Source organism: Pocillopora damicornis, chromosome 5 (genome assembly GCF_964200805.1).
Source record: "Pocillopora damicornis chromosome 5, jaPocDami1.2, whole genome shotgun sequence".
NCBI classification, from domain to species: domain Eukaryota; kingdom Metazoa; phylum Cnidaria; class Anthozoa; order Scleractinia; family Pocilloporidae; genus Pocillopora; species Pocillopora damicornis.
Genome location: NC_142674.1, coordinates 13604852 through 13618118, shown reverse-complemented (window position 1 = coordinate 13618118; position 13267 = coordinate 13604852). Strand labels below are relative to the sequence as shown.

General features: G+C 37.3%; 1 protein-coding gene and 1 long non-coding RNA gene across 2 annotated transcripts in view; one reads left to right on the top strand and one right to left on the bottom strand.

The window, feature by feature from the left end:
• Nucleotides 1–1294: 1294 nt before the first annotated feature.
• On the bottom strand, nt 1295–5429 carry LOC149045428 (uncharacterized). Its single transcript, XR_016187265.1, has 4 exons — nt 4650–5429; nt 4009–4299; nt 3505–3622; nt 1295–1606 (listed from the first exon to the last, which is right to left on the bottom strand). It is a non-coding gene; the product is annotated as an uncharacterized LOC149045428 (long non-coding RNA).
• Nucleotides 5430–10376: 4947 nt separating this feature from the next.
• LOC149045419 (RNA-splicing ligase RtcB homolog) overlaps nt 10377–13267 on the top strand; it is a 113878-nt gene continuing 110987 nt past the window's right edge. The window contains exons 1-2 of the mRNA XM_089208239.1: nt 10377–10541; nt 11693–12665. Coding sequence (XP_089064365.1) covers nt 10440–10541; nt 11693–11770 — 180 coding nt within the window. The 5' untranslated portion in view covers nt 10377–10439 and the 3' untranslated portion in view covers nt 11771–12665. The remainder of the gene's footprint in view (nt 10542–11692; nt 12666–13267) is intronic.

The following is a 13267-nucleotide window of genomic DNA, read 5'->3' as shown; positions in this document are numbered from 1 at the left end:
TCACTTGTATCGATCTTTGTTTATGCAAAGTCAAAGAACTTTTCTAGAAGTCCCGAACTACCTTAAAATATATGCATTAATATATACATAGTAATTAGACTATTATATATTATTTAGGTCATATAACGAGACGAGATTATACAAACAATGACATGTGTCAAGAACTACAAAAGTAGTTCAAATTTTCTACCGCCATAGCGAACAAAACAAAACGAGGTCTGAATTGCCCTTATTCATAACGACGTCACATCAAAACAATCTATTGTTTAAACGCAAAGAATTATGGTTGCGGGAGGGGGACAAAACAGCAACAACACAAAAAAAATTGAGATAAAATTCGTTTTATAGACCAAAGAAAAGCGGTGACAGCCATCAAGTGCAATAAATATTGCTTATTAAACATTAGTGCATCTCATATTTGAGTCCCAGGCCATTTGAGTTCAAACTGTTCTTAACAGAGCGAGTTTTAAACGAATTTCTATTGTTCTAGACGATTCTGTCCTCCTCATAGACAAGCCGTGACGTCATCATGAAGACGAGCAATTAAAAACAATAAACGGAATATTTATTGGACGCTAAAAAAATTGACAGCGAAATGAAGAACTTCCTCGATTAAGCATTGTAATATAGCATTTGTAGCATAGATTTCGTAATTCCAAAAAAATATCCATCCCACTCCGCCACGGATGGATTTTTTTTCACACAGCCCTTTGAAAACAACTTACTTATGTTTCATGGATCAGCTCCTACGCATCAATTAAGTGTCAGCAGTTTTGAGTGTGTTGCATATGCTTCGCTCGCTGCATTTGTTAATTTTTCCGTAATAAAAGTTTCTTTCCGAAGCAAGTCCGTTTACAGATTAGAGAGTTACTCTAAACCTCACCCTGAATGGATAATTTGGGAGGAAACTCTTTTGAGTTCCTGTAAGTAATTTTCATAATAATAATAATAAAAAAAAAATACAGGGACCCTGTAATACACGAACTACTTTTCATGTCATACACTTAAAGGCATAAATACGGGATTCGTGAAAGGAGAAGCCTTACGCCTCCTAAGACCAAATTCGTCACGCTCAACTTTTAACAAAAACGTACAGAGTTTTAAATTATGCTTAAAGAATAAAAAAAACCGAGAATAAGGTTTTGAGAAACATATCTTTGGAGTTATTTTATGCGGGAGAGAGACAATATACCTGAAAACGACAAAAATAGCGCGCACAAATGAAAATGTTACCTTTGGTAACACAATCTCATCCGGCTGTGCCAAGACCAAGAACATACAGATGGAGAAATGACACCTTAAAAGTAATCTTTATTATCACATCGCAAACAAGAGTCATTAAATAATATCCTTATAACAGCTAAGCTTTCAGGTTAGCAGATTTAAAAGCGCAAGCGAATGGCCGGACTCGCACAAGCCTATCAACACCTTTTAACCATCGACAACCTTCTGATTTCCGGTTATCCGGCGTGTTGCCGTGTGCATTGTAGACTGTTATTTATGGGCAAGTGACTCCTTTCGTTGCTCTAATTCATCTGTCCTTCATTCAGTGATCAAGTAAGTAGATTTACCATACAACACTCGCCATTAGTGAATTCCCTTTTACCTAGGAAAGTAGATTTACAACACGATTGAGTATACGATAGTAACACTGTGTAACGCAACAATAGGCCTGCTCTTAGCCATAATCGGTCTCAAACACTATCACTGAAAAACCGACAAACATATGTACCGTTTGAGAGCGTTTGGTCAGAGCTGTTGAATTAGAATCGAAGCGGCCATCCAAATCTTTTAAAGGCTCCAAACTACGACGTACATCAAACTTGACCTTCTCGAAAACCGGTCTTAAATTACTTACTGAAGAACGGTGACTGCGTTTGTCCTTGGGAACCGTAGAATACGGGACAAATACGTACAAAAAAATACTTTTGAAAATTCAGAATAAATCAATTTACATTTATCTATAGTGAAAGGAAAAATGAACGGCCTGACTTTTACGGAATGTTCAGTCAAAATCTACCGATTTTTGCTGCTTTCACCGCCACATTGAAATTGAAGCTACCACAATGCAACGCAATCGGAGTGCGCACACCGCCTGCATCTTACCGAATCGACGTGACATTGTAAACTCTAGAAAACTATTCAGCAACAAAAATCGAAAATGATTTTTCCATTCCGATAGATTATTCTCCCTATTGCCCCTGAAGAACCCACTTCGCAAACACACTAGATTTGGAAAGAGTCTAGCAGCGTGGAGAAATTTAGCCGCGACTCAAATATTTCTCTTTCTGTTTTACTCATCTAAATGCAACGCATTTTTTTGTTTGGATTACGTATCTCCAAACAAAAAAAAAGGCCGTTCAAAAAAAGTTGACCTTGAACTTTCTTCGGAGAAGAGTACGTTTCCTTGCGATAAATAAGGACATTTGCTGTCAGATGCGATTATTAACCGTGCGATGTACGACTATTAAGTCTAAAAGCCGGCCAAACACGATTATTAAGGAGTTCGTACGCGGTTGATAGTCGTACTTTCCACGATTATTAATCGTGATAGAAGACGCTTTCAGACTATTAATCGGAAGAGATGCCATTTGCGATTCATAGTCATATTTAAAGGACTTTTAAGCCAAATAATCCTAAAATTTTCACTCCGAAATTAATAAACACCTGTTCAAAAATATCCGTACTTGCATTAGAAATGATCTATGAAAGCAATGGTTCTCGAAATGCTCCGAACGCACACGCATCTCTTTTGGAAGAAATGTCCTTCCAATGGTATGAATCATGCACGTCAATAAATGTGGTATTTTAGCAGGGGATCCTGCTTGGTTTTTACCGGACTAGAGCACTCGAACGTTTCGCAATTAGCCATTTTGCTAGGGAAACCCTTGGATAACCCCAACTACGAAAGTACGGAGCACCCATTACACGGCATCAATCCAAAATGCCTTGCGCACCTAAAAAGATGGAGAACGCGGGTAGTTCGAACTTGCCGTGAAGGCCAGTTTTGAAGGCCGAAAAAAATTAACAAGGTTAGAGGTATGATAGAGAACAGCATGCATGTAGAATATGCATACTAACGTTGAGGCATGAAGTTTTATCTAACTAAAAAGCAGATTTAGACTATGGCACCTTAAAGGTGGCCTCATGGTTAGTGCGCTCGACTCTGGATCGAGTGGTCCGGGTTTGAACCCTGGCCGGGGTCATTGTGTTGTGTTCTTAGGCGAGACACTTTACTCTCACAGAGCTTCTCTTCACCCAGGTGTACAAATGGGTACCAGCGAATATGCTGGGGGTAACCCTGCGATGGACTAGCATCCTATCCAGGGGGAGTAGCAATACTCCTAGCTACTTCATGCTAAAGGAAACTGGAGTTAAACGCCAGCCCCATGGGCCACTTAGGCCTGTACAAAGGCTTTACTTTACCTTAAAGGGGGATTTGCAAATAACCTCTTAGAGTTTAACTGTTAAAGAGATACTTTAGACATTATAAAGACACATCACCTCCATTAAGCGTCTTCATAATTTTCTTGTATGATCCCATTTCTTCTGGGCCAACAAGAACGACACTCAGACCTTCCCTGCTTGCTCTAGCTGTCCGTCCACTGCGGTGAATGTAAAGCTGTTAACGAACACAGAGAAAGAATTTAGGAACGCAGGATCACATGAAATGGTTGCGCTAAAGTTAATACTTACATTGTGGTTACATCATTACACAACAATTCATTATTAAATGAGATACAACTGAGGACGATAAACAATAACAAGCTGCTCCTCTCATATAAACTGCATTTGGAGAACAGAGTCAATTTTTTCCTAAATCAAAACACATTAACTTATGTGAAGTACGTTTTGATTTCGGTAGGTGAACGTCACACATTAACTCAAATCGGAAACAAAACAAAGATTTAGAAAATGAAGATTTAGTTATAAGTAAATAAATGCAATAAAATAAATTTAGAGGTTTCTGGTTGAGCTTCTTTTACAGTTGAGACTTGTAGCCCACACCTTGGTCAACGCGTGGTTGGTTGAAGCAGCGTGACTTCCGAAGCCTTTTGTCAGGGTAGAGTTTTGCGAAGAATGAAAGCACTGCCGCCAAAAAGCAATCGCTCCCGTTCCCGTCTGCCGCACAGGCTAACCACCGACACAAGCTAACCAACCTTACACACATACTTACACGTACTTACATCAAGGTCCTTCGGAACTTGATAGTGCATTACATGCTCAACAGCTGGTATGTCCAAACCTCTCGCAGCCACACCTGTAGCCAGAAGTAAGCCACTCGCACTTTGCTTAAATCTAACTGGCAAGAAAAAAAATCAGCAAAACTTTCATTTGCTTGTGTAAGTCCTATGTAGCTTTAAATATTCTCTGAGGGAGGAGAGGGGCGGGTTTTAATCAGTCAAGGCGACCCAGTTATAGTCTATAAATAAAGGAAATTCCATTGGTCGGTTAGTTCGTAAACTATACTCACTGTATGTTTTGTAGTTCTCCTTCGATTTCACTCGGTACACCTCCATGGATCATGTTCCTAGACAGTGCGGTGTACGTGTCGATGCATTTGGCTCAAACCAACAATAAAAATTAATAAAAATTGTATCCTGGATCTTGAAGTGTTTCTCTTCCTCGTCAGCTCAACTATTACAAACCTTCTCTTCAATTACACATGAGATCTTTGCTTCTGTCTACGGTTCCTCTCTTGTTGGTGACATCGATAATTTTACAACTGTTCTTCTGCTGCCCAACTTTGTCCATCGGTGACATTAAAAATGTAAAATGCAAAGAGTATTGCTGTTAACGGAAGAACACAAGCCGATCAACTTAATCATGTTTAACTAGGATGTTAGATAACAAAGACAAAAGCAAAACAACACAATACAAGCTTCGACACACTTCATAAAGCAGCAAATTTTCGGGTTTTAAATGATGGATTATTTAAATCATTTCATTCCTTAAGTAATAGCTGATAAAATACGTTGATACTATCTCTAGCTTCTATTACTCTGAGTCAAATATGCCGTGATTTACCGAAGCCTTCTTCCATTGTGATCTTCTTTTAATTTCCTTTCCTCTTAAACGACTTTGAAAGAGTTAAAGTTGCATAGAAAATAAACTTCTGTAGATGTCTTCGCTTTGCAGTTCCCTCATCTTCATCATTATCACTGCGAAAAGGAAACATTAAAGTTAAAATTTGATAAAAAGAGAGTCATTTACCTCAGTTTACAGGTTGATAGTCATGAAAACCATTAATTTCAGAAAGAGAAGCCTGAAAGAAATTGAAGCTCCGATGGAAATTGAAGTCCATTGCCTCTTTCTTTGAATGAGCTCCAATATAGAAGATAATTCTTGAAAGTGGCCTTGCTCGACCATTCGGTCTGCCTCGTCAATCACAAGATATCTCAAGTGCTCCAAACGGCATGCTTTTAAGCCTAAAATTAAACGCCGCCAGAAGATATCTCTAGAATCATCCATTTGATAGAAAGAGGCTACACTCCAATTTCACCGTTTTCAAAAAAAACGCCCGGCACTGATGTTTACAGAGCAGTAGAAAATGCTTACAGCTGTACTTATCATTTTTCACGGCGTTTTACGAACGGAAAAACTTACACGACATTGGAAATCCAAATTCATGCTGAAAACTACACAGGACAACCGATCTCATGGGAAACATACCTACATATACAAGTGTGTGTTGACTGTTTCAGATCTCTAAAAGAAAGTGAATCAGTACAACTTATGATACATGAGGTACTTACCTCGGAAATCAAATCCCACAGTCTTCCCGGGGTGGCTACTATTATCTCAGGACACTTGTTTAAAAGCCTCTGCTGTTTTTGAGGTGCCATTCCTCCAACCACAGCAACAATCTTGAAAAAAAGGAATTGTTTACTGATTCAAATGATTTTGAGGTATTTTGTTTGGTGGGTATTTCTCTGATAAAAGATAAAGTTGAAACAGGACTAGAAGGGGTGGCAAGGGAGTGGAGGGTAGGGGTTAAATGGTACATCATATGGGCTAGGATTGTAATTCTCTGAACAAAAGGGTTTTTATATACTTTGCTGGTGAAGGTACCAAAAAACAATAGAGTTTATGTTTGAGGGAATAACAATGTTTTCAGCACTAACTCATCATTATTTAAATTGCTTTAAAGCCTATTGTGGCTACAAATTCATGTTTCCCCAAAAAAATTAAAAAATGCTTTCCAAACAAGAGATAGGTTTGCATTCTGCTCCACTGAAAAGAGGAGTATTGAAGGCTCAGGAGACAAAATTGACTTGGGCCAATAAAAATAAAGAAATAATTGAGTTTCTAACAATGGGAAAACAGAAGCTAACTGTGGAGGTGACTTCCAAATTGTCAATTTAAGTACATGATGTTACCTCTAAAGATGTGTGTTTTGCAGCCTGTTTAAGATGATTCTTTTTTTGTATAACCAATTCTCTGGTTGGTGTCATTATCAATGCCAGGAGTGGTTTCTTGAGCTTGGATGTTCCATTACCAGTTTCTGTGGCTTCTGTAGCATTATTTTTGGTAGTATTTTCTGTAGTTTCACCTGCTTCTTGATTGGACTTGTGGCCAAGGATATGGGTGAGAATTGGAATCCCAAAGGCTAGTGTTTTACCCCTGAACCCTGGTAAATACATAAAATTGTTTTAATTAATACCCTTAAATAATAACCTCCTCAAAAATCAGCCATTCCTGGAAACTAAACTTCTCCCAAGTGATTTTATCATAACTTCAACAGACAATTTCAAGGCATTATCCAACAAATGATATGAGAACTATGAAACTTACAACTTGAAGAGACTTATCTTGACAATCTTATTGTAATGCACATTTTTGTATAAATAATGTTCCATCAACCAACTATAGGAAGATATAGAATGCCTAAATAAAGAAGGAAGAGCTATTACATTAGTTCTTAAGAGAGTAAAATTTAACCATCAGTCAGTCAGAGCCCTCTCTCAAGAGGTACATTGTACACATACTTTCAGCTCAACAGCTCTCCTCAAGAGTGCTTTTACAAAAGTCATATTTAGAATTATTCAACAATCACTTAGTACTTAGACATTAATTCAGGTCAAAGACCAGCTCTAAAGAATCAGAAACTGTTTGCTATAATGTGTGCAAAAGTCTCGTTACACATAAATGAGCTAGGTTTACATCATAGTAGACACATGTACATGTTGAAAAATTATTTTTTTCCTCTCTCTCTCTCACTTTCCAAAAAAAAAAAAAAGGATTCTTCAAAATAGTTGTGAAACCAAGTACACAAACAATACACATAAAAAAAAGAGACCTCCACCAATCTAACTGCTCTGATTCAACTCACTGTTTCTGCTGCACCAATGATGTCCCTGCGGTGGAATATTGCAGGTGGAAGGGAGAAAGTCTGTATAGGGGTTGGTGTAGTAAAACTTTGTTCACTGAGTCCTCTCTGAACTTCTTTGGGAACACCAAGGACTTCCCAAGCACTCATATCTACCATGGGCTCTAAAGTTTAGTTCAATCAAAATAAATGAATTAGCTATAAAATATGATTGCATCTTAAACTCATAGTGTTAGTGAGAAATATCATTTTATTACAGTTGAACCAAATGGGTAATTTTTACCTATATTGATATGAAATATGTTTGTAAAGGTTGTTACGGTATTTTCCAAACCGCCAGAAAGATACAACTCGTACAACTCAACTACTTTATTGACTAACGTAATAACTACGAAGCGTTATCGACAACCGATACAATAACTATCTTTTTCACTTATCTACGGAGCGATATTAATGCTAATACAATCAGTATCACTATAACTTAGAGCCCTTTACCAATAATATCACTTAAATCTCAGTGCACTACCGCACAACTCACAGTTCTCTTGAAAATCTTTAACAAACTGTCGACGTCCGTAATTCTTTCTCTCACGTAGCCTTCCACACGGCTTTCAATTCCAGTAAACAACTCTGTCCGGCTCTCGCTCCTCTGGGCTCTTCGCAACAGCAGTTATAGCTCACTAAAAGGCTTTTTTCTTTAAGCTAGCGTGACTCCTTATATATCTTTCGGAAAAGTTCTAGAATGTTCTAGAGATCTGTAATATTGTTATTTTTAGAAACATTACACTATGATTACATCATAACAAAAATATGCTGAGTCACGGTTCTAGAAGGTTCTCCTTAAAAGTTCTCGCTTAGTCATCATGACTAAATGTTCTAGAAACTTCTTCGTTCTATTTTTAATAATTATGTAACGCAACGCACTCTAAAAAACATGGGCGCTCTCCATAACAAGGTTTTATAATCTAAATTAATAAACACTTTATTAATAAATAACAATACAGTAATAAAAAACTTACCAGTAAAATTACATTATTATTACACCCATTTTGAAATCACTGGTGGTCCCTGTAATGAGATTGGCTCTAGTTGATGCGATTTACTCACAAATTGCACCATTTTTTGCCTTAAATTGCATCTTCTTTCCAGTTAATGAGGAGGCTACACTAAAGACAAAACAACCAATCAGATTTCAAGGCTTGTTTAAGTAACCAGTCAAATTGCAGGAAAATGAAAGACAAAGAGTATCACTTGGCAAATTTTGCAACTTTTGTTTCCAAAACTCTTACTTTTTCCCCCCAAAAAATGGATGAATTTCAGTTCAGACCAGCTCAGTACTGCATCAATAAAATATTTGAACTTACCAAGTCCTGTGATTTCAAAATGGATGTAATAAAGTGGTAATTGAACCTCATGTCATGCAATTTTGGTCTGAAATCATACTTGTGATTTCAAACTCACCCTGTGCACTCGTTTGAGTTTGAAATCATGCATATGATTTCAGCACAAATTGCACTCCACTTAGTTCAATTACCATTATCTATAGAAAATCATATCTTTTCCAAGATAACATTATCTACACAAAATGTGTTCGATTCTCTTCTTAATAATAAAATCCAAGGACAATCATTGGAGAAAAATTGTACTTTGTTTTGTGCATTTCCCATCCATAATTCCTAAAATTAAATCTTACCTGGAGGATCTTCCACCAGTCTATTGTCAGTGACCATTTCTACTCTGTTTTGCTCTTCTGACTGGGCTTTACTTTGGGCCTCGTTTTTCTTTTTCCTCTTCTTTTTTCCCTTTGTCTGTTGGTCATTCTTTGTGCTTTTTACAAGTTGTGTGGATGGTGTGGTAACTATTTGTTCCAGATTATCCTGAAGATTTAAATCAAAAGACAATACTATGTAGCCTTTTTTCTTTTTTTTTTTTTCCCCGTGAGCCAAACTTCTAAAGAAAACCAAAAAGAAGCTTCTATTCTTAGATATACATAATTGTGCATGTATGGGTAAAGACTGAAAAAATGCATGAGCCCTTGGGACAATGCAGTCTGCTGTCTTCAAAAAAATTAGGACAAACTGCTCTCAAAATGATTTCAATCAATTCCCGTATTTCCATGTAGTTCTTGTGGTGAGTGTTGTTGTTGTTTTTTTTTTTTCTTTTTGTTTGTTTGTTTCTTTTCTCATTTAAGGTATGACTGGCAGTTATCTTAGTTTTGATTCTCACGTCCAATATATACACCCAATCTGACTCAGGAGACAAGTCATTCCATTTGGGTCAGGTTGAGGATTATTATTAAGCGTCTTGAAAATCGACTTGTGGTACGACATTTCCACCTTAAGAGGCACGGTTTATTCAGATTTCCAGTATCACAAGATGACTTAACCACTTATTAACTTCTGGTGGGTTGATTTGTAAACAACTCAACCCAATTTGGATGTATTGGACAACCCTCAACATTTATAATTAAAGATGAGTTATAACAAAAAATTAATAAAAAAAAAAATTTTAAAAGATAATTTTTCCCAATTTCTCGTAAAATACAAGGGTAATTTCACCACGTGCTTGAAGTGAATCTTACATTTGTATCTTCTAAATTTAACCATGCGGTATGTTTTGAAGCACTTTAAGCAATTCACCTCCTGCAGCGGCCGTTTTTTTATTTTCTTCTTTTGAGCTGGTCCACCTGCACTAATTCCTGCTAGCTCTTCTGGATGATAATCTTCCATGACTTCAAGGGACACAAATCCATCCATTTCGCCCGCAAAGAACGAAGGATCGTCCAATTCTACTGGTTCCCATTTTCGCTTCTTCCCTTTCGAATTCTCCTCTACCATTATGGAGCAATAATCAAAGAGCTTTAGTTGAGACACTGAATGTAAACGCTCTTTTAAATAACAAACAACCGTTTTGGTTTATCCTTAGAGAATTAATAAAAACAATCTCACGTCGTCCGCCATTATGGATTACCCGCCAGAGAAGGACTGGATAAGAAATTGTACTGCGCGCATATTCAAACGGGAGTCATCCGCTGCTTTATTACTATATGGCTTTTCTCCCTTCGCCGAATTAGCTGAAACCTTTGTAAAGCGCGAATGAAAAGACTAACATGGCGAAAGAACACCGTACATTCAAAGGGGAGTGCATTTATATTGAGCGCTTAAACGGAAACTCGTTTCTTATCAAGAAAGGCTTTGTCCCAAACATGAAGGTAAGTGAACGCGCGCCAAACATCAGATCGGAAGCTCAACTCCAGCTGAGTGGCGTGCGCGTCAAAATACACGTCTAACGATGTCATACTTGAGAATGTTGATAATAAGCTATGGTCATCGAAATAAATCCCCTTACACCTGTCATTTCCGTCAAAGTAATTTCCTTCTTTGAAATAAGTTTTGTCACAAGGAAAATTGTTTCTGGGACAACTAGATATTGTTCTCCCCCTCTTCCCCTCCTTTTCTGCCCACGTTATGATCAAATCCCCTCCCCCTTCCCCCCCGTCCCCCCTCCACGTCTCTCATGTCAGAACTGTTTTCTTTTTTTTGTTGTTTCAATCAGTCAATTCACGAACTACAGTCAAACCTGTCGTAGGTGACACCGTATTAAGCACTTGCACTGTATTAGACGCCATATTCCTGAGGATGACTGCTTAATACAAGGTTGACTGAACTGAACAAATAAATTTTTTTAGGGCATCCAATCATCAAATTGCAGACTAAAGGAATTGTACATGTATACTGAAGTTCATTTGAAAGCTTTCAGATATGAAATCAGATTTCACACTGACCATTAGCTATCTTAACTCAGCTTTTAATAAACCGGGCACCCTGTACTCTTGGGAAGCAAAGAAAGTATAAAGTGGAGATGACAGAAGAGTTTCTTGTTATACAGTTTGTGTTTTCATAGTATTTTTACACAAAGATTTCACTTAAAGTGGTGCCAAATAGAGCATCCAGTTATCCAGTTAGATCCAGGTATCCCATTATTTTAGAATGTGGGTTTATTGAACTTTCTCTGTGGTAAAAGTTTTATTTCCTTCTTAATAAATTTAGGAAATTCTGAAATAGTATGCGTAGAATACTAATATCATAATATCCTTCTCAGGGAAAATGCACACATTTTTTCCAGGCTAATGAAGTCTTGAAAAAAGTACTTTCAGAGACAATATCATCCATCTCTAGATGAATTTGTCATCTCTGAAAGAATTTGTCATATCATCAATCAGACTTTATGAATGACAATATACCCCCAGCCAGAGAAATTTTTGATCACTTCCCTTTTGTTGAAATAACAATAACAAAGAAGGCTATGTATCTCCGTTTCTATTCTGAAATGTTGATTGGTATTTTTTTGCTTGGCCCTCAGAGATCAGTTGGACTACCAGATGTTCATTCTGGCTGTGGATTTGCTATTGCTATTGGTAAGTTACAATTCACACAATGAATATGTTTGTGGATTGTAGTTGTTTGAAGTGGGGTGTCATGTGAAAAAAATTATTCTCAATAAGTTATTTGTCAACAATGTAGTTTCCTCGTCATAACTCAAAGTAAGTGCCCTTTGATGAAGCTTATAGTTTCTTTTCAAACTGGTAATGTGCTTAAAATGACTTTGGTTGGTCATGGTGATGAATTCACTTTCTGCAGTATAATCGTTTGCCGCACCATTAATTAACTTTGGATGTGGATCGTGACTTTTTGACTGCATATTGTGTCTTCTTTGCATTTTAAGGTCAGTAGATATGCTTGACCTTATGAAACTCTCTGTTTGGCTGTGATTGGCTGGAATCCCACACAGGCTTTGATTGGCACACTCTGACCAAATGTTCCTTTGGAGTACACTGTCGCAGAGTTATTATGTTTTTGTGTTTCTTGTGGTCAGCATCCATGTTTCTGGGATGTCTACCTCAATGTCCGATTTATGTTGTGACAGGAGAAGTCCTATGTGGATGGCCTCTTATACCCTGCATGTATAATAATAGGATCACAATCAATGTACTCTACTTCAGTCCAGAGCAGGTGGTTTCCAGGTGTCTTCTGAAACTGCAGAGGCCTTTGTCTTAGCATGTCATTTCTCTATATGCTATATAACTCGTTTAACCTTACTTGCATAGGTTTTCCTGTTTTGCTGATGTAAACTTTGCCTTACTCTCAGGCAATCTTTTCAACCAGGGGCTCTTGTTTTAAAGATGCTGTGCCATGGATGGGGAGTGTCCTGTTACTATTTGTAACATCAGTGAAGTGAATGGAATGCTTTCGGTTCTTCAAATGCTGTAGCAAGCAAGATTGTGAATGTGTTATATACAGAGCGTTCCCAGATCCTTCGCTGGTAGGATGATAAGGTTATCGATTGCTCCTATTACTTAACTATAAATATTGTTATTTATTCTTTTTATTTATTTATTTTTACTTTTCGCAGTGGGGAGGAGGGGGGTTTGGCTGGGTGGCTTTTCTAATTTTGTAATTTGAGTTTATATGCTTACTTTGCAGTTCCACCCCGTTTTAGTAATGAGTTTAGAAATCTCACCATTGCATCCTAAAGCTCCATTCCTTTGATGCACTGTGATCTGTGTGATCTTGGACCACAAATCCTAATCCTTATCCTCCCAAAGGAACACACCATTTAACTCCACATTTACAAAAAAGTGTTATTTGAGAGGTGATCCACAAGTATCAGTCAGCTGGACCAAGGATGGAGTGCTACTTAGTAAAAACAACAGCCTGGTTATTAGACAAGTGACATTTAAAGATAAGGGCAATTATGAATGTACTGCTAAATATGATTATGGCGAAGCAAACTCTTCCTTCTGAATGGATGTCAGAGGTAAACTCTATATTGTAGTTTATGTCAGTCATCAAACTTGTAACTTAACGAAGCATTTGTTTTGAAGTTAAAGCCAAATTTAAAGAGACCTATTTTTTTCTCTCTTTTCATCCATATCAT